Below are 24,729 nucleotides of genomic sequence, written 5' to 3'. Positions count from 1 at the left end.
GATGCACCGGGCTCAGCCGAGGGCTCGGCCAGGCCCGGGGGGCTCTGGGGGTGCTCAGAGCTGGGGAAGGGGAGGGGGGAGGTGGACCCGGGGGGCACTTCCCACCCCCTGCTCCGGCTCCACGAGGTCTGGAGCGGCCAAGAAGGGAGAGGAAAACGCCTTTATTGCGGGGTGCCAACCCCCCCCCCGGACCCCCAGGAGGGCACCCCCGGGCACCGCGGGGGTCTCTTCGTGCCAGGGGTGCTCACGGCAGGGCGGGCTGCTGGTGGGGACTGGTGTCACTGGTGTCTCAGCACGGCCAGGGAGAGAGGAGTGCCTGGGTTTGGGGACGGGGAGAGAGACACGGGTGATGGTGGGGAAGGGGACAGCGGGGCTGGCACTGCCACGGGCACAGAGGCACAAGGAGGTGGCAGCACTCCAGACCCCTCCTTCCCAGCCCTGCCCCGTGCCTCGGTTTCCACAAGGGAACGGCTCCATTGTGGGGTTTTGGGAGGAAAACTCCCTGTTTCTGGCACTTGGTGTCGGGGTTGGTGGCACAGTGACAGCTCTTGGCGGCCCTGGGGGCTGCCGTGGCTTCACCACGTCCCTCCCATGGGATTTGGGGGGCACTGGGCGGGGTGGCACCGCCCCTGAACTGCCACCGTGGCTCCTGGTCTCTCGCCTGTTCCCGGGTGAAACGGGAGACCAGGAGATGGAGCCAGAGGCAGTCAGTCCTCAGGGATGCCGGGACACCCCAGGGGATGGAGCTGCCTCCACATCACCCACCTCCAGCCCTCACTCCCACCCACCTCCAGGCCCCATTCCCGGCAGGAACACACCCCGGGTGCCCCCTCTGCTCTCACCTGGGGTCTCACTGTCCCCCCTCACCGCTCCTCCAGCTCGTAGGCGGCCTCCAGGTAATCCCTGGGCACGATCCCGACCTCGTCGTTGAGCTCTCCCACCCACCAGCCGTACACGTCGTATTCCTGGGGGGACACGGGCATGGAATGTGGCTCAGGGCCCTTCCTTTGGCTCTCCAGCCCCCCCCAGACTCCCACAGAAACCCCCCCAGTCCCACCTCTCCCCCAGTAAATCCTTCCCTGCCCTTCCTGTCCCCCCTCCCTCGTCCTGCCCCCTTCGCTCTGGGGCCTCTCAGAAACTCAACGTTTAATTCACACCCCGGTATTTTGGGGGCGTTTAATTTCAAATATCAACCCCCCAGGGAGGCCCAGCCCTCAGCCTGGAGCTCCAGAAGCCCCTCCAGCTGGATCATGCCTGGATAATCCGTTCCCTCCCCAGATTTAGGTGGGATTTCCCCCCCCCTCCTCCCCGACAGGGAAATAACAACAGGGAAAACTTTCCTCCCTCCGGGTGTGCAAGAGGAGGAGTTTGCACACACGGGTTCGAGGAGTTTGGCATCAAAACAGGTGAGCTTTAAACAAATTGGATGTTAAATTTAGACGTTCCAGGCAGCACATCCCATTCCCTGCTCCAAGCTCCCTGTTCCCTCACTGCCTGGCTGGGGACATTTCATGTTGTCCCCCAAGCCCATCCCTGCTTCCTGACGGGGGGAGAAGGGCTGAGTCACCCGAGACAGACACTCTGCAGATGGTGCTGCCCTCGCCAGAGCCAGGAAGGGGGGCCAGGAATCCTGACCCTTCCCCAGGGACCCCCCCACTGCAGCAAAGAGCACGGAACTGGATGGGAAGGACTGGGGAGGGACAGCAGGATGGAGGGCTGGGAGAACACATCCCACCAGCCGGGAGGGGAAAACAAATCCTCCCGTCAGAAGGAAAAAATCCGGGTTTATTTGTACCCCGGGCACCCCCCCGGGCACGAAAAGGACCCCGTGCCCGCCCCCCTCCCTCAGCAATTCCGCGGCTGGGACGCCGCGAGAGGTGTTTTAAAATAATTTCTGCTTTGACGGATCGCCGGGTAACCCGACGATCGCTCATCATCAAAGGGAGGGAGATGCAAATGAAGCAGCAGCCGAGCCCGAGCCGTTTGTTCCGCCGCGCGCCGGTGCCAGAAAGAATTAAAACAACATTAAACTCCCGGCAATAACGTTTAAGTCCTCGTTTCCAAGTGCCAAATTGCGCCACTCTGGATCATACAGATGTTCGTTAATTATGCTAATTTTTATTAAACTATTAAAACGAGGAGAGCACTGGCACAGCGAGGCAGAGCCCAGCGCAGGGCGAACTCTGCTCTGTCTGGAGACGCTCGTTTCCATCTCGCCGACGCCTCTCGCCGGCTTCGGGGAGGGGGAGAGGGGGAGGAGGGAGCCTGAGGATGGGGTTTTGCTGGAATCTACCTAATTACACGCTAATGGGGCCTCTGTGCGCGGTACCTGCCTGGGCTGTGCTGCAGGAGGGGGGAGGGAAGTAATTTAGCCGAGACTTCGGGGAAGGGATTGGGAAGAAGGCGCTGATCGGGAGGGGAATCGCTCCAGGGAGGAGGGAGAGGGGAGTGGGATCTCTGCCCCCTCCGCTGCTCTGGGTGCTGCCTGCGGGGGGGTGTTGGGGTGCCAGGAGCCCCTGGGAACCCCAGCCGGGCATCGGGCAGGACACAGAGCACAGCCAGCGCTCTGCCCCAGCCCCAAACTGGGAATCCGGTGCCCTTCCCGTGCTGGCAAAGAACAGGGGACTGGGTTTGGGGGTCACCCCAACGCCACCCTCTGCACGGCCATGGGGGGCTCGCTGTGCCCCCGAAACGCTGGGATTTCTCCCAGGAAAGAAGAAACCCCTCCCCACCCTCCCAAAGCACTTCTCCAAGCGTCATTCCCGAAATCCCTGGTGCTGAACAGAGCTGGAGCAAACACCGGCTGGGATCATCACCCGGGATCATCACCCTGGCTGGGATCATCACCCGGGATCATCACCCACCATCAGGGCTTTTGGGGGGGGGGATTTGGGATCATCACCCACCATCAGGGCTTTTGGGGGGGGATTTGGGATCATCACCCACCATCAGGGCTTTTGGAAGGGGGGGGTTGATGCACGGGGCCTTAAAAAGCTTCGAGCTGCTCATTCCATCGGCAAGGGAGAGGGAAAAGGGGGAAAGGAAACAACTCCAGGCGACAGCCACGACCTGGATTTCAGTGGGAATGGCACTTCCTTGGCACATCCCCCAGCCTGGCACACAGAGGAGTTAATTTGGGCGATGCTCACCCTTTTCTCCACATCTACTATTTTGTAGGGTGGCTCCTTATAAAAATCAACAATTCCCACTTGTTTCCAGGGATTGGATTCCCAGCCAGGGAGCTTTGGATACACAGCTGGGGCTGGGGGCTCCTTCCCCTTTTTCCATCTGCAGTGTCAGCTCTGGCATTGCCAGGGTGGGCACAGTGTCCCATCCCACCAGGATCTGAGTGTCCCATCCCACCAGGATCCGAGTGTCCCATCCCAACACAATCCATGTGTCCCATCCCACTGGGAGCTCCACGTCCCATCCCAGGGGGAAGGAGCTGACACCCGGGAGGAGCTCAGGGCAGCAACACTCGGGGAGGTGGAGGGGGAGGAAGGTGATGGGCCCTGGAGGGGGAAAACCGGGAAGAAACAACCATGAGGAAAATTTTGGCAAGGATAAGAGGCCACCTCCTGCTTGAGACAATTCCTCAGGCTTTCCAAGGAGGGACCAGCCCCAAAGGGGTTCAGGATTCCATTTCCCCTTAAAAACAACCTAACTTCTCCTTGAGAAAATTCCTCAGGCTTTCCATGGAGGGATCAGCCCCAAATGGGTTCAGGATTTACCCAATTAACCATTTCCCCTTAAAAAAACCCCAGATCCTCCTTGAGACAATTCCTCGGGCTTTCCTTGGAGGGACCAGTCCCAAATGGGTTCAGGGTTCCATTTCCCCTTCAAAACAACCTAACTCCTCCTTGAGACAATTCCTCAGGCTTTGCAAGGGGGGACCAGCCCCAAATGGGTTCAGGATTCCATTTCCCCTTAAAAATCACTCAGCTCCTCTTTGAGACAATTCCTCGGGCTTTCCAAGGGGGAAACCAGCCCCAAATGGGTTCAGGATTTACCCAGGTAACCAAAATAACCCACCAGCAGAGCCAGGCACCGCCACAGACCCCAAACCCACCCGCCCCAGAGCACGACCCCGCTCGGGGTCAGAGGGACAAACTCCCCTGTCGGGGACAGAGGGACAAACATCCCTCCGGACACCGGGAGGGGGCAGAGGAGAGAGGGACAATCACCCCGGCGGCCCCGGGGCTCGTGGAACCGGCGCGTTCATCTTTTATTCCAGCCTTTATTCCAGCCTTTTATTCCAGCCTTTATTCCAGCCTTTATTCCAGCCGGCTCCCTCCCTCCCTGACCGCGGTGCCAACCCTCAGGCACCGCGACTGGAAAACAATGTGACGGAAATGTTTAATCTGCTCAGCCCATCTGTGCCGCGTATTTCTGCAGATCTCCCCGAGAGAGGCGCCTTCCGAGTCTCCACATTGCCTTTAATATTCTCCTAAATCACCTCCCCACCGCACTTCAAGGGCCATTGCTACAATATCACAGGTTCATCGAGAGTGCACGGCAGAAGGGGAGGGAGGGAGGGCTGGAAGGTGCGGGCTGGGGGATTGTTTTTAATTTTAAAGTCTTTCCCGGGGCCGGTGTCCCTGTGCCCTCCCCCCCCCCGGACAGGAGAGAGAGAGGAGATAAAATAAAATAATCAGGGGGGAAAAAAAATCCAAGGGAAGTTGTCGTGGTGTTGCCGGTGATTCGAGGGGCTGTTTGGAAGCAAACAGGCTGGAATGGGGCGAAAATCATTCCCAAAGAATCGCTTTTATCGAGCTCCTTCCTCTCCTCCCTCCAGAAGGTCCCGGCCCGCTCCGAGCTCGGAAAACGGGTGTGGATGCTCAGATGCCCCAAAACAACATCAGCACAGGGTGGGCACAGCACTCCTGGGTGCCCCCAGCCTGGCACAGCTCAGGTGCCTTCCCCCCCCTCCCTGCCCCAGTTTCCTCATCCCACCAAAGCCAAGGGGGGAGAAAAGGAAAATGAGGACAGACTTGTCAGCAGGGCCTGAGAGGAACAAGGGGCAATGGTTTTAAGAGGAAAAATGGGAGATTCAGACTAGATAGAAAATATAAATTCTTCCCTGGGAGGGTGGGGAGGGGCTGGGATGGATTTCCCAGAGAAGCTGTGGCTGCCCCATCCCTGGAAGTGTCCAAGGCCAGGTTGGACGGGGCTTGGAGCAGCCTGGGCGGGTGGAAGGTGTCCCTGCCCATGGCAGGGGGTGGCACTGGACGGGCTTTAAGGTCCCTTCCAACCCAAATGTGATTCTAGGATTGATTCCAGGATTGATTCCGGGATTCTGTCTCCACTGCCTCTGCACCCTCCCTGGGGTTCCGGGTGCTGTCACCCCACATCACCCCACAGCCCTCCACGGGGTCCAGGGGATGTGCTGGGTCCGGGGGTGCAGGGACTCCAGGGATGCTCAGGGTGCAGGGGGGACCCAGGGATGCAGGGGTACGTAGGGTGCTGGGAGGATGCCCGGGATCCAGGGATGAGCAGGACCCAGGGATGAGCAGGATCCAGGGATGAGTGGGGTGCAGGGAGGGGTCTGGGGGTGCAGGGATACTTTAGGTGCTGGGAGGATGCCCAGGATCTAGGGATGAGCAGGATGCAGGGATGAGCAGTGTCCAGGGATGCAGGGGGTGCAGGGAGGGGTCTGGGGGTGCAGGAGGGTCTGGGGGTGCAAGGGGGGGTCTGGGGGTGCAGGAGGGTCTGGGGTTGCAGGGAGGGGTCTGGGGGTGCAGGGAGGGGTCTGGGGGTGCAAGGAGGGATGCAGGGGGTGCAAGGAGGGGTCTGGGGGTGCAGGAGGATCTGGGGATGCAAGGAGGGGTCAGGGGGTGCAGGGAGGGATGCAGGGGGTGCAGGAGGGTCTGGGGGTGCAGGAGGGGTCTGGGGGTGCCAGGGGGATGCCCGGGGGGTGCCCGGGGGTCCGTGGCTGCGCGGGGCACAGGGCAGATGGGGGGGGGTTTGGGGGGGGGCTGCTCGGCGGGCGGGCGGTCCCGCATCCCCCGCGTTGCCATGGCAGCCGCTCCCGGCTTCGCTTCCCGCATCCCCGGGGGCCGCGCAGCCGGATCCACCTGCTCCTCCCGACCCTCCGCGGGGTCATCGCCAGGTCGGCAGAATAAATGAACGCGAGCACTAATGATGTGTTCGCGGCTGTTTATGCTCTCCGTGTGTCAGGGGCACTCACATTTAGAGAGCTCATTATGGCTGCAATTAGGCTGCACCATCGCGAGATATTTAACTCCTTTTTCTTTTAAATTAGCATTTTAATAACGTTGCTTTGAGCGGGGGGGAAACAAAATGACCATTTTTCACGGACAAACTTCCTAGCTGTAGGTGCAACTTTAATGGCGAAGTTGCAAGGGAGGTAAAAACCAGCTCCAGCCCGGTCCCTTCCCAGCCGTCCCTGCCCTCGCCGCCACCGGGAAAGGGGGGAGGAAACAAAAAAAAACCACCAGAAAAACAAAACCGGGAGCGATTTTTATCTGCTTTATCGCACACTCCATTTCCTAAATTTGTTCTGCAGCCAATTATTTTCGCCTCTGAAGCCCCGCGCGCTCCCGCCGGGTGGAGACGAGCGGCCACCGGAGTTAAAAACTCCGCCTGTGACCTGGGAAAGAGGGCTCAGGATAATCGCGTGTGCCGGGAACCAGCCGGCCCTGACCGCCCGGGAGAGGGGAGCGGGGATGTGCAGGGGAGCGGGGAGTGCCGATTCCCTGCTGGATTTGATCCAGAGGGCTAAAATAGCTTTACACGGTAACACACACCCCCCACCCCAGCTCCTCTCCAAAGGTCACCCGATTATTTCCCCAAACCCTTGGGATGGGTTTGGGGCACTGGGGGAGGCAGAGGGAACGAGGGGGATAAACCCTGGGATGGGGAGAAGGTGACAGATCCACAACTTCACCAGGAATTTGCAAAAACACCTCGTTTTCTTCCCACATTCCCCACCCAGTGCAAACCCCCGAGCCCAGCCAGCCCCAAACTGCTGCCCCAAACTGCTGCTTCCTTCCTTCGTTGGGATTCAGGCTCCTGATTAATGGGTGACCTCAAACCACCCGTCTTTCCCCCGGGATTGATGGGAGGGATGTGGGGAAAGGATGAGGGACCCCCGGGGGGGGGGGGGAGAAGCACCTGAACCGGGACAGGGGGGCACTGGGAGCAGGGTCCTTCTCTTCCCTGTGACTTGTCACAGGGAACAGGGTCCCCCTCTCCCTTGGGATGGGGTCACTGGGAGTGGGTGTCCCCCTCTCCCCTGGGATGGGGTCACTGGGAGTGGGTGTCCCTCTCTTCCCTGGGATGGGGTCACTGGGAGTGGGTGTCCCCCTCTTCCCTGGGATGGGGTCACTGGGAGTGGGTGTCCTCCTCTTCCCTTGGACAGGGGGTCACAGGGAATGTCCCCCTCTTCCCTCGGACAAGGGGTCACAGGGAATGTCCCCCTCTTCCCTCGGACAAGGAGTCCCAGGGCCCACGTTCCAAACCCCAATCCCACCCCTTTCTCTGACACCCAGCATCCCCCCAACCACCCCATGCCTCGACCAGGAGCCAGACCCAGGACCCCCGGATCCCTCACACACCCAAAGGTCCCAAATCCTTGGAGAACCACACAAGGAAAGGGCAGGAGAGGACGGAACGAGGCTCAGCCTCGGCGAGAACGATGCTCCAAGTGTTCCCTGCCTCATCCCTCTGCTGCACCTCCATAAATCCAAGGCCGGGAGCGGCGGCTGGAAGTGGGTGATCGCTACCCCAGGACATATCGAGACGCATCTCGTGTTATTTTAATTAAATCCTGCATTATGGTTTGTGACAACTCCGGCGCGAGTGAATCCCGAATTAAAGTCTTACTTAGGCATTCCATGACTCCCCCCCCTCCCTCTGCTTCCCCCTCTCCGTGGTAGGAAAGAGAGAGGCCATAAAATCAAGATGTTGGTTCGTTTACAGATGGAGCAGCTTGGGAAAGGGGATTTAAAAAAGAAAAAAAAAAAAGAAAGGAAAGGAGGGAAGGGAGGGCGGAGGGAAGGATGGAGGGAAGGGAGGATGGAGAGAAGGGAGGATGGAGGGGAGGGAGGATGGAGGGAAGGGAGGATGGAGGGAAGGGAGGATGGAGGGGAGAACAGAGGGAAGGGAGGATGGAGAGAAGGGAGGATGGAGGAGAGGATGGAGGGAAGGGAGGATGGAGGGGAGAACAGATGGAAGGGAGGATGGAGGGAAGGGAGAACAGAGGGAAGGGAAGGGAGGATGGAGAGAAGGGAGGATGGAAGGAAGGGAGGATGGAGGGAAGGGAGGATGGAGGGAAAGGAGGATGGAGGGGGATGATGGAGGGAAGGGATGATGGAGGGAAGGGAGGATGGAAGGAAGGGAGGATGGAGAGAAGGGAGAACAGAGGGAAGGGAGGATGGAGAGAATGAAGGACAGAGAGAAGGGAGGATGGAGGGAAGGGAGGACGGAGCAGAGTGAGCACAGAACGCCGGCGGGTGTGAGGTCCTGAGTGGGGTGGGATGTGAACCTGCCCCCAAAGCAGGCTCCTCCGAGCTCCCCCACCCCAAACCAGGCTCCTCCGAGCTCCCCCACCCCAAACCAGGCTCCTCCGAGCTCCCCCACCCCCGGATTTCAGTGTTGTCAGGACTTTAATTCCTGCTCTCACTTTTCACCCTCGACCTGTGACCTCAAAGAGGGCGAAACGCCGGGAACTGGGGACGTTTGGGGGCACGGAGGGACCTCTGGCCAAGGCAAACTCGATTTTATTCCCGAGCCCGGGTTTGGATTCCGGGAGTTTGAATCCCATCCATCTATTAACTCGTCCCTGATGGAAACGAGCCGGCTACGTGACATTTTGCAGCAGAAGCCGCTGGAAATGTTACCACATCAATTGGTGTAAATGTTACCGGCGCCTCCTGGCCCCCGAGATGGTTTTATAATTAGCTCCGTCTCTCTCTAATGAACAAAGATTCCCTCTCTCTGCTGGCATCTCACATCAGCAAAGGAAACAAAGGTGCCCTGAGCTCCACAGGCTCCCACCTGCCAGGGCTGGAGGTGCCACTCTCAGCCCTTGGCACATTTGAACCCCCCCGGGCTGTTCTGCCCAGGTGGAATTGGGATTTTACCCTCAGGGCTCCTCCTTTTCCTCCCCCACTTCCCAAATCTGAACAACCTACAGGCGTGGATGGATAGAATAGAGAGAGAATATTGTTTATAATATTGTATGTTATATAATCATATAATGTATAATATATAATCATGAATATCCCGAGTTGGAGGGGACCCACAAGGATCACCAAAGTCCAACTCAATAATATTACACTCATAATTTTATAGTCAATAATATTATATAACTAAAAATATATTATATATAAAATATATAAATATATATAATATATAAATATATTATAATCATGTAATATATAATATATCATATATTATATAATTATGAATATCCCGAGTTGGAAGAGACCCTCAAGGATCACCAAAGTCCAATTCAATAATATTACACTCATAATGTTATAGTCAATAATATTATATAGCTAAAAATATATTATATATTATATATAAATATATATATAATATATATTATAATAATGTAATATATAATATATAATATAATATATAATATATTATATAATCATGAATATCCTGAGTTGGAGGGGACCCAACAAGGATCACCAAAGTCCAAATCAATAATATTACACTCATAATGTTATAGTCAATAATATTACATAGCTAAAAATATAAGACATTGCCTATATAATTACACATTATATCTATATCTATATAACATCTATATAATATGCAGGTCCATAAAACAACCTGGGAAAGCTGCAATCGGGAAGGGAAGGGTTTAAGGACGAGGCTTCACTTTAACACCTCCCATCATCACGACTTCCAAGTGAAATTCCCACTCCCATTTACAAAACAAACTGGGAAATTGTCAGGCATTTGCCACACCGGAGAAAAAACCCCTCTCTATTTATTCACTTATATATTTATTTACTTATTGATCTGCTTCCTTATATAAAGCCCTTTCTTCACCCACCTCGAGATTGATTTATTTCTCTCTCTGCCTCTCCCATTATTTATCTCTCTGCCCCTGTATTTATTCACCTATTTACCTCCCCGTTTAGCTCGACGTTTATTTATTTACCCCCCGACGTGTATTTACCTATTTATTCACTCTTATTTATTCGGGTTTTGCCACCCGAGGGCACCGCAGCAAATGTCACCCCCCCCCCCCCCAAAAAAAAAAAACACCCCCATCGAGGGGTTTGTCCTTAAATCTCTGTCAAATCAAAGGCAGGAGCCGAGTCTGGAGGAGCTGCCGCTCGTTCCGGAGCCTTTGGAAAATGGCAGGATTGTCACACTCAGAGACACAAATTTCCCCCGTTAATATATTCGAATGGAAACCTCTGAATCCAATCCTACACGGGCATATCTAATAAATTCACAATATTTCAGCCTCAACAGCCTCCGACGGTTCGTTTTAAAGATTTATGGGGTAAAAAATTACTGGGTGATGAATATAGTTTATTCTGGGCAGTATTGGAGGGGAGAAGGAATTAAACTACTGTCTTTAGCACGGAATTTATTATTACCTCTGTCAAAGCCCACGTCCTTAACAGCATTTATTATACATTTCAGGGCAAAATAAATGCTCAGAGTGTTTCCTCAAACCTGAAATCCCCCCGTGGAACAACGTGCCAGCTCGTGGGCTTGGGGGGAAAGGTCTCAGCAACTTCCAGAGAGCACCAGGGATGGGTTTGGGATACCAGGAGCACGGGAAAGGGGCTCCCTGTGCCCCCGGGGACCAGGACTGTCCATGGCCAAAGTGGGGGGAAAGCAGCGGGGTCGGGGAAAAAATTTGGGATGTGGCATCAGGGACGTGCAGGTGAGTCCCTGTGGAGAGGGAAGAATTTGGGATGAAGCACAAGGGACATGCAGGTGAGTCCCTGTGGAGGGGGAAGAATTTGGGATGAAGCACCAGGGACGTGCAGGTGAGTCCCTGTGGATGAGGTAAAATTTGGGATGAAGCATCAGGGACGTGCAGGTGAGTCCCTGTGGAGCGGGAAAAATTTGGGATGAAGCATCAAGGACATGGGGGTGAGTGTCTATAAAATTTGGGATGCAGTAGGGGAGACACAGGGGTGAGTCCCTGTGGAAGGGGCACAATTTGGGAGCAGCATCAAGGACAGGGGGGTGAGTCCCTATAAAATTTGGGACACAGCCTGAAGGGTATGTGGGTGAGTCCCTGAGGATGGGGCACAATTTGGGACATGGAGGCGAGTCCCTGTAAAATTTGGGATGCAGTTCAGAGACACAGGAGTGAGTCCATAGGGAAGGGGTATAATTTGGGAGCAGCATCAAGGACAGAGGGATGAATTCCTATAAAATTTGGGACACAGCCTGAAGGACACATGGATGAATCCCTGCGGATGGGGCACAATTTGGGACGTGTGGGTGAGTCCCTATAAAATTTGGGATGCAGTATCAGAGACACACAGGTGAGTCCCTGTGGAAGGGGCACGATTTGGGAGCAGCATCAAGGACAGGGGGACAAGTCCCTATAAAATTTGGGATGCAGTATCAGAGACACACAGGTGAGTCCCTGTGGAAGGGGCACATCCTGGGAGCAGCATCAAGGACAGGGGGATGAGTCCCTCTAAAATTTGGGGCACAGCACGAAGGACACAGGGATGAACCCCTGTGGATGGGGCACAATTTGGGGCATGGGGGTGAGTCCCTATAAAATCTGGGACACAGCCTGAAGGACACATGGATGAATCCCTGTGGAAGGGGCATGATTTGGGGCATGGGGGTGAGTCCCTATAAAATCTGGGACACAGCCTGAAGGACACATGGATGAATCCCTGTGGAAGGGGCATGATTTGGGGCATGGGGCTGAGTCCCTATAAAATCTGGGACACAGCCTGAAGGACACATGGATGAACCCCTGTAGATGGGGCACAATTTGGGGCATGGGGGTGAGTCCCTCTAAAATCTGGGGCACAGCCTGAAGGGCACGTGCCCCACCCCCTGTGGAAGGGGCAGGATTTGGGAGCAGCCTCGGGGCTCCGGGCACCGCCGCCCCCCTTCCCCTGTGCTCGGCCACCCTTTTGTCCTCGGCACTCCGGGTGTCCCCTCATTTATCCAAATTACCTGGGAGGAATGAGGCTGCCAGGGGCCGGTTCTGGACGATTGGCTCCCGCCGGGGGGGCCGGGGGGGGACGGATGGCCCTCGCTTGAATTTGACCGGTGGGTGACCGTTGCCTTCCCGCTGACCCCGCCGGCCCATCCCGGCCCTCTCCCGGCTCCCGGGAGCTTTCCCGCGGGGATTATTAACGGGAGCCCAGCGCTGCCGAGCCCGGGGGGGGTTCATCTCCAACCCCCCACCCCCCCGCGGTGCTGAGTCCCGGCCAAACTCATCACACATCACGTTCATCACCCACAACGTTCAACACATCGGGGGGGGAGGGAACCTCTCCCCGTGAGCCAGACGGCCCCAAATCCAGGGAAAATGCCACTAGATGTCACCACAGCCTTTGGCTCGGGGTCCGGGATACGGGAATACGCCCCCCCCTCCTTCCTCCTTCCCTCCCTCCCTCCCCCCCCCTCGCGTTTCCCTCCCCTGCTTTCATTGGAAGCAATTGAGGGAATTAACTTATCCGGTTTTATGGCCGGCTTGTCACATCCAACTAAGCCCACTTAAAATAGGAAGTCTCGCTGCATTCAAATAATTATCATAACGTACAAATCACTCAGCCGGGGGACGAGGGATCGGGGCCGGGGACAGGGATGAGGTGCCGGGGTTTCTGCTGGGATTATCACAGAATTCCAGGCTGGTCTGGGTTGGAAGGGACCTCAGAGATCACCTTGTCACAACGCCCTGCCACGGGCAAGGACACCTTCCACCAGACCAGGCTGATCCAAGCCCTGTCCAACCTGGCCTTGGACACTTCCAGGGATGGGGAATCGCTCTTTTCCCTCCCCAAATTCATTCCCTGTGTTTTTAGCCCACCCACGGGGGCGTTTTGGGGTGATGAGGTGGGACACAGGCTGTAAAGCTGTTATCCCCTGTCCCCATTATCCCTGCAGCACCTGACCAAATCCTGGTGATCCTGGGATTCAACAAGGAGCCTCCTCCCAGATCTGGGGGGGCAGAGAGGAAAACCCCTGGGAGCAGCATTCCCAGCACACCCAGTTGAAGGTAACCCCCTGGTGTCCCCCACTATTCCTGCAGCACCAGGGCCTGATGAAACGCTGCTGATCCTGGGATGCAACCAGGAGCCTCCTCCCAGATCTGGGGGGGCAAAGAGGAAAACCCCCGGGAGTGGCATTCCCTGCACTCCCAGTGCTGGCACAGCCGAAGGGTGACCCCCAGAGGGGTGACACAGAGGGGTGACACAGAGGGGTGACACCCAGGGGTGCTGCCCTCGCCCCCCCTCCCTGGAGGTGCTCACAAACCACTCAGTGCCCTGCTCTGCTTGACCGGGTCACAAAGATCTCGGAGCCCTTTTCCAACCTCGACGACTCCACAAATCTCCCCCCAGCTCCCGATGTCCACTCGGCCCCAAAACACTTTTTCCTCCCCCCCTTCTGCTGCTGGAAATGTCAGGCAGGGCCGGAGCAGCAGCCGGCGAGTGCCCCCCTCGCACCAGATAGGTTTTTATACGAGCCACTATTTCATGTTCAGACAGAGCGGCCGCGCCGGCTTCGCCTCCGCCAGATTAACTCGGCGAAATTAATTGGGACAAGATTGAAAAGGAAATTAAAATGCAGCTGAGTGAACAGGCTTTTCGAACACCTTTCCCCCTCTCCCCACCCTCGCCACCACTTCTCCCATCGCTGCCTCTCTGGCTTGTTTTTCCTCCCACCCCACCCTGGAGCCGCCTCCCGGAGCCGCATCCCGAGTAATTTACGGGGGAAAAGCTCCCAGGACCCATCGGTTCCGTGTGAGGGAGCCGGCACAAGGGTTGCAATCTGGAGCCACTGAAGAGAGCGAGAACCCTGCCGTGACTCCAAGCTGTGTCCCCGAGCTGGCACGGGGTGGGACACGCACACAGACACGCACAGACAGACAGACACGGACACACAGACACACACAGACACACACAGACACACAGAGACACACAGATACACACAGACACACAGACACACACACAGAGACACACAGAGACACACACAGAGACACACAGACACACACACAGAGACACACAGAGACACACACAGAGACACACAGACACACAGAGACACACAGACACACACAGACAGACAGACAGGCACATACACACACACAGACACACACACATGGACACACAGAGACACACACAGAGACATACAGACACACAGACACACAGACACACACAGACACACACACACAGACAGACAGAGACAGACACACACAGACACACACACACACACACACACAGACAAACACACACACAGAGACACACAGACACAGACACACAGACACACAGACACACAGACACACACAGACAGACAGACACAGACACAGACACACACACACACACAGACACGCACAGACAGACACACACAGGCACACACAGACACAGACACACACACAGACAGACAGACACACAGACACAGTCACCCTGGGGATGGACGCGGGTGTCACCCCATGGATAAACCAGGAGATGGGCTGGGGGTGTGGGTTCAGTGGGGTGAGGGTTCAGTGCCCAGGGGGGTGGGTTCAGTGCCCAGGGGGGACAGCAAGTCACTAAACGCTGCCCTAAAAGCTCCCTGGGATCCCCAGATGGGGGATTCTCAGCCTGCCAGGAAGGGCTGCTGAAGCCCAGGCTCCGAGAGGCTTCCAGGGACGCAGCTGCCTCCTGGCAGGGAGGTGGCAGAGCCGGCCCCAAACGCTCCTCGGAGCTAGAAATGTCTGTCCAGGGTGGTTGGGAAGCTCCAGGGGGGTGGAGGGGCAGTGGGGGGGCAGCTTATGGGGTGCAAAGGGCATCAAAACACCAAATAAACACAGCCCCCCGAATTCATTGCTCCTCCTGTGATGGATCAGGGCGCAAAAGGCACTGGGAAACACCTGTAAAACGTGACCCTAAAGTTCACTGCTCTTCCCATGTCACACTGGGGTTCAAACATGCTGCAAAACACCACAAGCAAAGCACAGCCCCCCCAAATTCATCCCTGTTCCTGCCTCATGTCAGGTTGTAAAGCTTGTGGAAAAACATCACCCATAAAACACGAACTCCCTGTTCCTGTGCCGGACTGGGGTGCCAAGGACATTGTAAACCACCTGTAAAAGGTGACCCTAAAGTTCACTGCTCTTCCCATGCCACACTGGGGTTCAAACATGTTGCAAAACCCCACGAGCAAGGCACAGTCCCCTCAAACCCACCCCGTCCCTGTGCCAGGTCAGGGCGTGAAGGGCATCGCAAAACATCCCCCATAAAACACAACCCCCGAGTTCATCCCTGCCAGGTCAGGGCCAGCACAGACCAGCAGGGACCAGCTGGGGACTGGGACAGAGCCCTGCAGGGACACACGGGGCAGCAGAGGGGTCACAGGCCCCTCTTGCCCCCCCCAAAGCCGTTAATACAACCCCTTAATTTATTCACCCCGAAGGGAGACCCGGTCACACCCGGCTGAGCAACTCAATTACCCCTGGAATACCTGAGCAACAGCACGGCCTGACTCCATTCCTGGGCGAAAAAAACAGCTAAAAATAAAATAGTCTGGCTCTGGGGCATTTGAAATGTCTCGTGGGGTGGGGTGTGGGGTGCAGGGAGGGGGATGCCGGGGTCCGGTTCCTTCCTCCCCCTGTTAATTTAACTTGGCTGCAAATCTTAATTTTGATCGATTTTGTCACGTTTTGACCTCGAAGTTGAGCCCCAGCCCCGAGGTGATGGGGTGTCCTACCTTGCTGAGGATGTAGATGAGGTCCCCCCGGTGGAAGGAGAGCTCGTCGGGGTGGTCCCCCCTGCAATCCCAAAGGCCCTGGTAATAATTGGCGTAATCTCGTTTGGGATCTCCTGGGGGTAAAAAAAAAAAACAAAACCAGGGGGTCAAGGGGACAGGGAATGACATTTGGGGCTGTGGGGTGTCGGGGGAGAAGGGGTGGTGTTTGTTTAGGAAAGGAAGGAAGATTAATCTGGCATTTTAATTAAAAGGTGGAAGACAAAGAGGTATCGCACGAGAGAAAGGGGCTGATCAATAAATAAACGCAACATTTCTCAATAAACAGATTGATAAATGTTTCAAAGGCCCTAAATCAAACCACGACAGGAAGCAAAGATGCTCTCCATCCCTTTTCCCAGGAGAGGAGGTCCCAAACCTTGGGAATGATACACCCTGATGGCTCAGGTGTCCCTCTTCCCATCGGGCTGGGAGTTTAGGTAGAAGGCCTGTGGAAAGGGAAGGGAATGTGATCCAGGAACTTTATTTTCCCCTTTTTTTTTTTTTTAATTGTAGAGAGGCAAATGTGTGCTGAAAGCCAAAGGGTTTGGGCTGATGGGGCTGTGGGAAGCAGTGCCAAGGTTGGGGGGATTAAATCTGGAGTTTCTGGAAAACTCCGCGGCGGCGTTTCCAGAACGAAACATCTCCACCTTTGCCATCTCAGAAGGGCACTTCCCGCCCCAAAAATGAAACATCTCCATCTCTGCCATCTCAGAAGGGCACTTCCCACCCCAAAAACCGGCTCAGACACCAGAGCCCCCAGGAAAGGGGTGGGGCAGGAATCATCCCACCCTGGGATGGACCCAGAGGAGCCCGTGCCGAGCTCTGCAGGAGATGGGGACTTATCCCAGCACAAAACCAACCCCAAACCCCCTCAGGTTCCCAGTTTTCAAGGCCACAACTGTTAAAAGATGCTCCTGGAGCAAAGGCTCCAGGCAGGAGAGTGCCCTGATGGCACAGCACCGAGGCTGGGGGCGAATGCAGATGTCACGACACGGACACATCCGTGATGTGACCCCCATGGATAATTAGAGCCAGTAAAACCAGGGTTTTAGGGAGGGGGGATTTGAGCACGGGGGCTGTTCCAGCGGGTTGTGCTGCTCTGAACCAAGCCCAGAAAGCATAAATAGAAAATATTGAGCACATGTTGGAGGGAAATGTTGCTAATGTGGTCTCGGGGACGGAGCGATAAGGGTGCAGCTGGAATGCTGTGCCCAGATTGGATCACCTAAATATGAAAAAGGACATTACAGAGATGGGTAATGGCACGGCAGGGAGCAGCTGGAATGACTCAGGGACTTGGGGAACTTAAATAGAAAGGCTGGGCAGGAAAAAAAGTAGGTCTGCATCCTTTGGAAAGTATTAAAGGGGGAGAACGCAGTGGCGAGGAAAAGATTGGGAAGGGAATAGAAGGAGTAGGAGCTACTGAGTTATTTAAGCTGGTGGTGAGGGCAGGAATCAGGGGTTATGAGCTGGAAGCAGAGGAAATATCGGGGAGCTGAGCAGGAGGATGAGGCCAGTGCAGCTCTGGGAAGAGCCAGAAAATTGTGTAATTAACACAAAAGGTCGTTAAGGGAGGGTGTGAGGACAATGTCACGCAGCAGAGAATAATCCGGGATGGGGGGATGGCCCTGGCATCCCCCTGTGAGACAGGGATGGGGAAAGGCTTGAAATATAGCAGGAATATCCAAGTGTTCTGTGGAACATCATAATTGACTTGCTGGCAAAGAGATTTAAACACAGTGGTAGAAAACACACAGCGAAACAGAAAACAGAAAATAGAAAATCCATCTTCCTCCAGGATGTTTCCAGAGCCACAAGTGCCCCTGGAGATCCCCTGAGGATGCTGCTGGGAAGTTGGAGTCCCAGCTTCCCCTCCTTCACCAGGAATTAGGAGATGCTTCCCTATCCCACAGCTGCTCTTTCCTGCTCACCAGAGGAACGGGAGGACCTCGGAGCCCTCGTGCCACCCCAGCCAGGAGGAAGGGGGAGCATCAGCCTGGATGTGACACCCCGTGACTGCAGAGGGAGACAGTTTTCCAGCCCACAGGAAGAAGGTTCGTGCCCCCAGAAGTGTTTTTTCCAACCGTGTCAGCTGCTGGCAGGGAAGATCCTACCCCTCCCTCCGACCCTGCCTTCCAAAGGTCGGGATTTGTCGTGCCAGAGGAGGAAGATGCTCCCGAGGAGAGCGTGGCACTTCCTTCCCAGCACCAGCTTCCAAACCCACAGGGATGGTTGTGCCAGCGACCAGGGATATTGTGTTAAAATAAAGCAACATTAGAATTCATTAAGATTATGAGTGTTTGCAGGAAAAGGGATCCCATTTTAACACTCCAAGGCCGGGCAAGGGCGAGTTTCCCTCTGCAGCTCCCTCGGGGGATGGTGGATGTCCGTGATCCCCCTGACCCAGCTCCAGGCTGGGCGGGATGTGGGATCCACACAAGCCATCCTGGGACTCCTGCATTGACTCTGCTCCCTTTTTAGGGACAAAAGGTTCTGTTTCAAAAGCCCCAGACAGTCAATCCGTGATTTCCCTGCTCTGATTCATCCTGATGGAAGCGGAGCCGCTCCCCCTGCACGGCCTGGGGGGGTCACAAAGGAAACCAGCCACATGTGACAAGTGCTCCTTTCCCCTCTGCACCCCGGGATGAGGCTGTGGGAGAGGCAGGATCCATCCCAGTGCCTTTCCCTTGGGCTCCTTCCTTCTCCCGTTGATGCTGAACCCTCCTGACAAAGTGGCTGCAGCTCCGGGGAGTCACTGCTGGGTGTGACAGGGAGGGGACAAGGGCTGGGACAGGGACAGGGGCTGTGACAGGAGACAGGGGCTGGGACAGGGGACATGATCTGTGACAGGGAACAGCCTGGCAGGCAGTTTTGTTTTCCAGAGGAAGGGATTTTTGCTCTGTTTGTGCCACAGCCCCGAGCGGAGCAAACAGGACTCGTGGCAGGAGCAGCCCCTGGCTCTCAGCTGGACTGTGGGGCTGCTCTGGAATGGTGGCATCCTTGTGGTTCTTTAGAAAGGACAAACAATGGCTCTCCACGAGCCAAACGCCCCGTGATTCAATCAGGAACTCGCTGCTTCCCTCCCTCCCCGAGCACATCCCCCTGCTCCAGGATCCGGCGGCTCCTGGTCCAGCTGGACGGGAGCACAGCTGGAATTCCGAGGCAAAAGGCACGAGGAGTTGGGGCTCCCGGGGCTGCCGTAACCTTTCCCTCTTGAAACCTTTCCCTCCTCTTGAAAGGCAGCCCGGTTTTCCAGAGGCAGGAGTCTAATGCGTTGTGGAGTGTGAAAACAGCGCCGGGGCTCGGAGCGATCCTGACACCGCCAGTAACAAACCAGTTCGAACCATTAACGGCAATTAGAGCCGGCGGCAGACGCTAATGAGGCTGAGCAGGGTGTGAAAGGGCCGTGACAGGCGAGAGGCAAAATCCTCAGGAATCCCCGGGGTGAGGGATCAGCGGCTCCGGAGGTGCCGGGCTGTCACAGAGCCGGGCTCTGATCCCACATCCAGCTGGGAAAGCCCCGGGAGCTGCTCTCCTGCCGCCGGGGCCTTCGGGGGTTTAAAAACAGGGAGGGTGAGAGAGGGAAAGGAAAACGTGTTTGTGCAGATTTCCCACCCCCTCTGCTTTCCTCACACATCCATTCCCATCCCTGCTGCTGCCCTTATCCCACTCCACGGGGTAAGGACACGGGGTATCTCCGTGGATAAATGTTCAGCCCCACTTTAGGAGCACCACGGAGTTTAGAAAGTTTGGAATGAGCAGTTTTCCCAAGCTCTGGGTGCTGGTACCAAATGCTCCAGTGGTCAGATAATTCATCGTGCCAGAGGGTGGGGAAAAGCTTCCCAAAATCCCTAGGAGAGGGGAAACACTGAGTTGCTCCAGTCTCTGGAAGCAGCTGGGGCTCAACCCTGTCTGTGCTTCCAAGATTTCCACAGGAACAGGCCCGAGCAGTCTCCCGGGCTGGGGACAACTGCCCAAGGATCATCCAAGGGGGAGCTGATGTCAGCTGAAGGGAATTATGGGATCAGGCTTTCCAGAAACACCAGGAAATCAGGACTGAGGGCTCTCGGATCGCTGGGAGGGGAAAACCAGCCAAGCAACTCTCGGGGTGCTGGTGAATCCAAGAGAGCACAGGAGTGGAGCTGCTTCATCCACCCCCCATCCCACCGATCCCTCCGCTCCCTGTCATCCCACAGCGGGATGCAGAGCGTCCCCGGGGTGAGCCCGAGGTGCACACGGTGTGGGGAGCTCTCCCAGGGCAGGCTGGGGGGGCAGGATGTGTTTTCCAGGCAGCAGGAAGCCCCTGGCCAGCCCGGCCCCGGCTGCTCGGACACAAGAGCCGCTTTCCTGTGCCGGGGCGGGAAGCCCATGGAAAATCCAGGAAAACCGGGCAGGTGGGAGCGGGGAGGAAACAGCCCTTCCGCTCCCATCCCACGGAGCAGGTCCTCAAGGAAAAGGCAGGGCTGGGGCTCCGGCCACCTCGGCGGGATCTCGGTTCCTTCCGGCTTCCCGCGCCGGGATCCTCCCTGCGGCAGCTTCCTCTGGGCAGGGACTGCTTCCTGCCCCTGCTCCGGGCTCCTTCTGCCTCTCCCCAGCCCCTCGGGATGCTCCTGCTCCACATCCAGGATGGGATGAGGGGGAGGGATGGGAGTGACTCCGTGGGGATGCCCCTGCTCCACATCCAGGATGGGATGAGGGAGAGGGATGGGAATGACTCCGTGGGGATGCCCCTGCTCCACATCCAGGATGGGATGAGGGGGAGGGATGGGAGTGACTCCAAGGGGATGCTCCAGCACACCCATGACACTGGGAAGGAGCGGGGGCAGATGTTGGGGCTCCTCCACTGGGAGCTCCCCAAGGCCACCCCCCACGGGGTGTTCATCCCAAAAGAGACACAGGACACCCCACAGGGTGTTCATCCCAAAAGAACCACAGGAAACCCCATGGGGTGTTCATCCCAAAAGAAGCACAGGAAACCCTACGGGGTGTTCGTCCCAAAAGAAGCACAGGACACCCCACAGGGTGTTCATCCCAAAAGAAGCACAGGACACCCCACAGGGTGTTTATCCAGAGCATGGAGAAGGTGGGAAGAGCCCCCCAAGCCTGAATTCCCCCAGCTGAAGGGTTCCCACTCTGCTCCTGGGGATTCTGCACCCACCCTCCAGCACCACCCACAGCCCAGGATGCTCCTGATCAGCCCCCACAACCCTGAGCTGGGGGTCCTTTGGGTTTCCCAGAGCAGGAGGGGCTCTTACCCTTCCTCTCTCCACTCCCACCATCCTCGCTGTCCTCTGGGAAGGGCGGATCCAGCTCCTCATCTGCAGGGGGGAACAACAGAGAAATCAGGGAAGGGCTGTGAGTGCCACAACCACCCCAAACCCCCAGCAGGCCGAGTGCTTCCAAGAGAACCCGACTGCCAGGATAATAAATTCCCGGCCTAATTGCGGAGAGGGGAAGGGAGGAAGTCACAGATAATATTTTAAAACGTGTTGCACGAAAAAAAAAAATATGAATTGTTGTTAAGGCTGGTAAAGACAAATCACCTCTCGGGGCCCCCATAAATTCAGGCAGCACTTTGCTGGGTGTCCTGGAGGAAGAGATGTTTCCTGTGCTGGACTCACAGCCCAGGGGAAAAACGGGACTCCCAGGAGGAATTCCAGGACAGAAACGTGAGGAAGGAGCTGGGATGGAAGGAGGAATTAAGGAGGAAGAGGAGTCAGGCAGAGGAGGGGGGGAAAGGGATGCAAGAAATGATGCCATGGAAGAGGTCAAGGAATTCCAGTCGTGGGGAAGGCCTGGAAAAAAGGAGCTGCACAGGAATGAGTTTAAATCTCAGGATGAGGAGGACACGGAGGGGCTGGAGGGTGTGCAGGGAAGGGAACGGAACTGGGAAGGGGCTGGAGCAGCTGAGGGAGCTGGGGGGGCTCAGCCTGGAGAAAAGGAGGCTCAGGGGGGACCTTCTGGCTCTGGAATTCCCTGACAGGAGGGGGGAGCCGGGGGGGGTCGGGCTCTGCTCCCAGGGAACAAGGGACAGGAGGAGAGGGAACGGCTCAGGCTGTGCCAGGGGAGGGTCAGGTTGGATATGGGGGAAATTCCCCCCTGGAAAGGGTGGTCAGGCACAGGCACAGGCGGAGTCACCACCCCTGGAAGAGTTTAAACAACTCGTGGATGTGGCACTTGGGGACAAGGTTTTGGCAGTGCTGGGTTAATGGTTGGAGTTGATCTTAGAGGGCTTTTCCAACCTTAATGATTCCATAAATAACTATTAAACACTATTAAACACCAGGCCAGGTACAGCCCATCCGCCCTGAGCTGCTCTGGGCGCTGGCACAGGTTGGGTGCACAGCATAATAAAATAATAAAAATGAGATAAATAATAAAAAATGAGGTAAATAATAAAAAATGAGATAAGTAATATAAAATAATATAAATAACACAAAATAATAGAAATATTATTAAATAATATAAAATAATATAAATAATATAAAATACAAAATAACATAAATATTAAATAATATAAACAATATAAAATAATATAAATAATATAAATAATATAAAATAATATAAATATTAAATATAAATAATATAAATAATATAACTAATAGAAAATAATATAAATAATATAAAATAACATAAATATAAAATAATGTAAAAATACAAAATAATATAATATCAAATAATATAAGTAATAGAAAATAAAATTAATATTAAATAATATAAGTAATAGAAAATAAAATTAATAGAAAATAATATAAATAATAGAAAATAATATAATATTAAATAATATAAATAATATTTTAAAAATTAATAGAAAATAATATAAATAATAGAAAATAATAAAAATATTATTAAATAATATAAAATTATAAATAATAAAAATTAATATTAAATTATATAAATACAAAATAATATAAATAATATTAAATAATATTAATTAATAAAATTAATATAAATCAATTAAATTAAAATTCTATAAATAATATAAAATAACATAAATAAACCCAATTCCCAAGGTTTTCCAAAAGCCAACGCCCACAGAAATTGCTCCCCCGCTCCTCTTGGGGAGGGAGGGGCAGCCCTGGTACAGCCCAGGGGACTCGGCTTTGCCGTCCCCTCCCGGCAGAGCCGGCAGGAATCGCTCCTGGAGGCCGGAGCCGATCCCGGCGCTCCCGGGAAGCGCCTCCCGGCCGGAGCCGATCGATGCAAACCAGGTCAGGGCTCGGCCGCCCCTCGCAAATCACATCCCGAGCCGGGAGGGTCCCAGCGCCTGCTCCCCCTCCCGACGGGAAGCGGCACCAAAAATCTTTCCTAAATAAATCAGCCTTTATTGTAAAACTCGGCCCCCGACGAGACAGAACCTCGTTAGCATCGATTTTGAGATAAATTATTGAAAGTGGCTCTTGCCTGCTCTTTGCATTTGTAAAGGAGAAGGGAAGCACAGCCCTGACAGCCCTGGGCTCCCAGCACCATTCCCGCGTCCCAAATCCTCCTGCCAGGATTCCTTCAGCCCTTAACTCGGTGGCATAACCCCAAATTCCATCTTGGCACGGAAACCAGGCTCCTTGTGCCAGGAAAACCCCCCCAAAACTGGGGCAGCACCACCCGCCCTGCTGCTGCGGGCGACGCTTCCCCACGGACATCCTCACATCCCTGCATCCTGCCGGCACTGCTTCCATCCCTGAGCCAGCCTGGCCTCGGGAAACCTCTTCCCAGAGCCCTTCTCCCACCTCCTGGCACGCACACGGGACCCTTGGGACACATGGGACCCTTGGGAAGCGCCACCGTGCCCCTCATTCCAAGGGGAGCAGGGCTGGGGGAACCCTGGCACTGCCAGCTCCTGCCTGGACACGGAGCTGGGCAGCCACGGGAGCCACAGGGATCCTGGGGAGGTTTATCCACCCTGCTCCCTTCCCCTTTTCTGGGAGCTCCCTCCCGGGATGGGCTCCCTTGCTGGAACAGCTCAGGGATGAGCTCAGGCTGGGGGGGTCCCACCATCCTCACTCCCCAGGAACCAGGCAGGGATTGGGAAGGTTTTTCCAAGCAGTCCTTCCTCCCTCTCCCACCTTGGGCCATTCTTCCCCGTATTTTATGGAATGGGGGGTGTTCCACCAGGAATCCAAGGCAGGGCCCCCCTCCCTGTGTCCATCACCCATCCAAGGCTTGGACAAGGAGCTCATTCCTTGTGCCCCAGCTTCCCTTTCCTTCCCTGCTGATCCCTCACCCTGTGCCTCTTCCCAAAGGAGCTCGGAGGGAATCCCAGGTGATTCCCACAGGGGTGGGACAGACACCTGGGATGGCACCACCAGGCTCATCCCTGCCTGCTCCACCCCTTGTCCCGCTCCACGCCGGCCCCAGGCACATTCCCAGGCACATTCCTGGTGGATTCTGAGCTGGGAAATCCAGGAATGGGATCCATCCCTCACCCCTCCCAAGCCCTGCTGCATCCAGGTGCTTTCCTGGAGTCAAGCCTGGAAGTGCTGCTCTGTCTTCCCACGACCCCGCCGTGTGATCCCGGCCAATGTTTGGATTTCCCAGGGATGAATCAAAGGGAAATGCTGGAAAACCCAGCCCAGGGGGCTGTGTTGCCTCTCCCTGTGTGGAACATCCCAACCTTGGCCACTCCATCCGTGAGAAAACGCCTTTAACACCCTGTGGGCACCCACTCTGGGGTCTGGAGCCCCCCTGGCACTGCCAGGATCCCTCAGGCCCTGCATCCCAACACCGTGGATCCCACATCCCGGAGCTGCCCGGGCACATCCTCAGAGGAGCTGTGTTTTAATGTAGCAATTTGATTCAATTTTCCACTCT

The 24,729-nt window shown here is 55.3% G+C and overlaps 1 protein-coding gene across 1 annotated transcript in view; it reads right to left on the bottom strand.

Moving 5' to 3' along the window:
• SKAP1 (src kinase associated phosphoprotein 1) overlaps window positions 1-24,729 on the bottom strand; it is a 149,323-nt gene continuing 124,594 nt past the window's right edge. The window contains exons 10-13 of the mRNA XM_051774206.1: window positions 21,177-21,239; window positions 15,883-15,995; window positions 843-965; window positions 1-316 (exon numbers count right to left, since the gene is read on the bottom strand). Of these exons, the coding sequence (XP_051630166.1) occupies window positions 864-965; window positions 15,883-15,995; window positions 21,177-21,239 (278 nt within the window). The 3' untranslated portion in view covers window positions 1-316; window positions 843-863. The remainder of the gene's footprint in view (window positions 317-842; window positions 966-15,882; window positions 15,996-21,176; window positions 21,240-24,729) is intronic.

Source organism: Manacus candei, unplaced genomic scaffold, assembly GCF_025592945.1.
Source record: "Manacus candei isolate 608988 ecotype Guabito, Panama unplaced genomic scaffold, ASM2559294v1 h1tg000192l, whole genome shotgun sequence".
Lineage (NCBI taxonomy): Eukaryota > Metazoa > Chordata > Aves > Passeriformes > Pipridae > Manacus > Manacus candei.
This window is presented reverse-complemented; position numbering and strand designations above follow the sequence as displayed.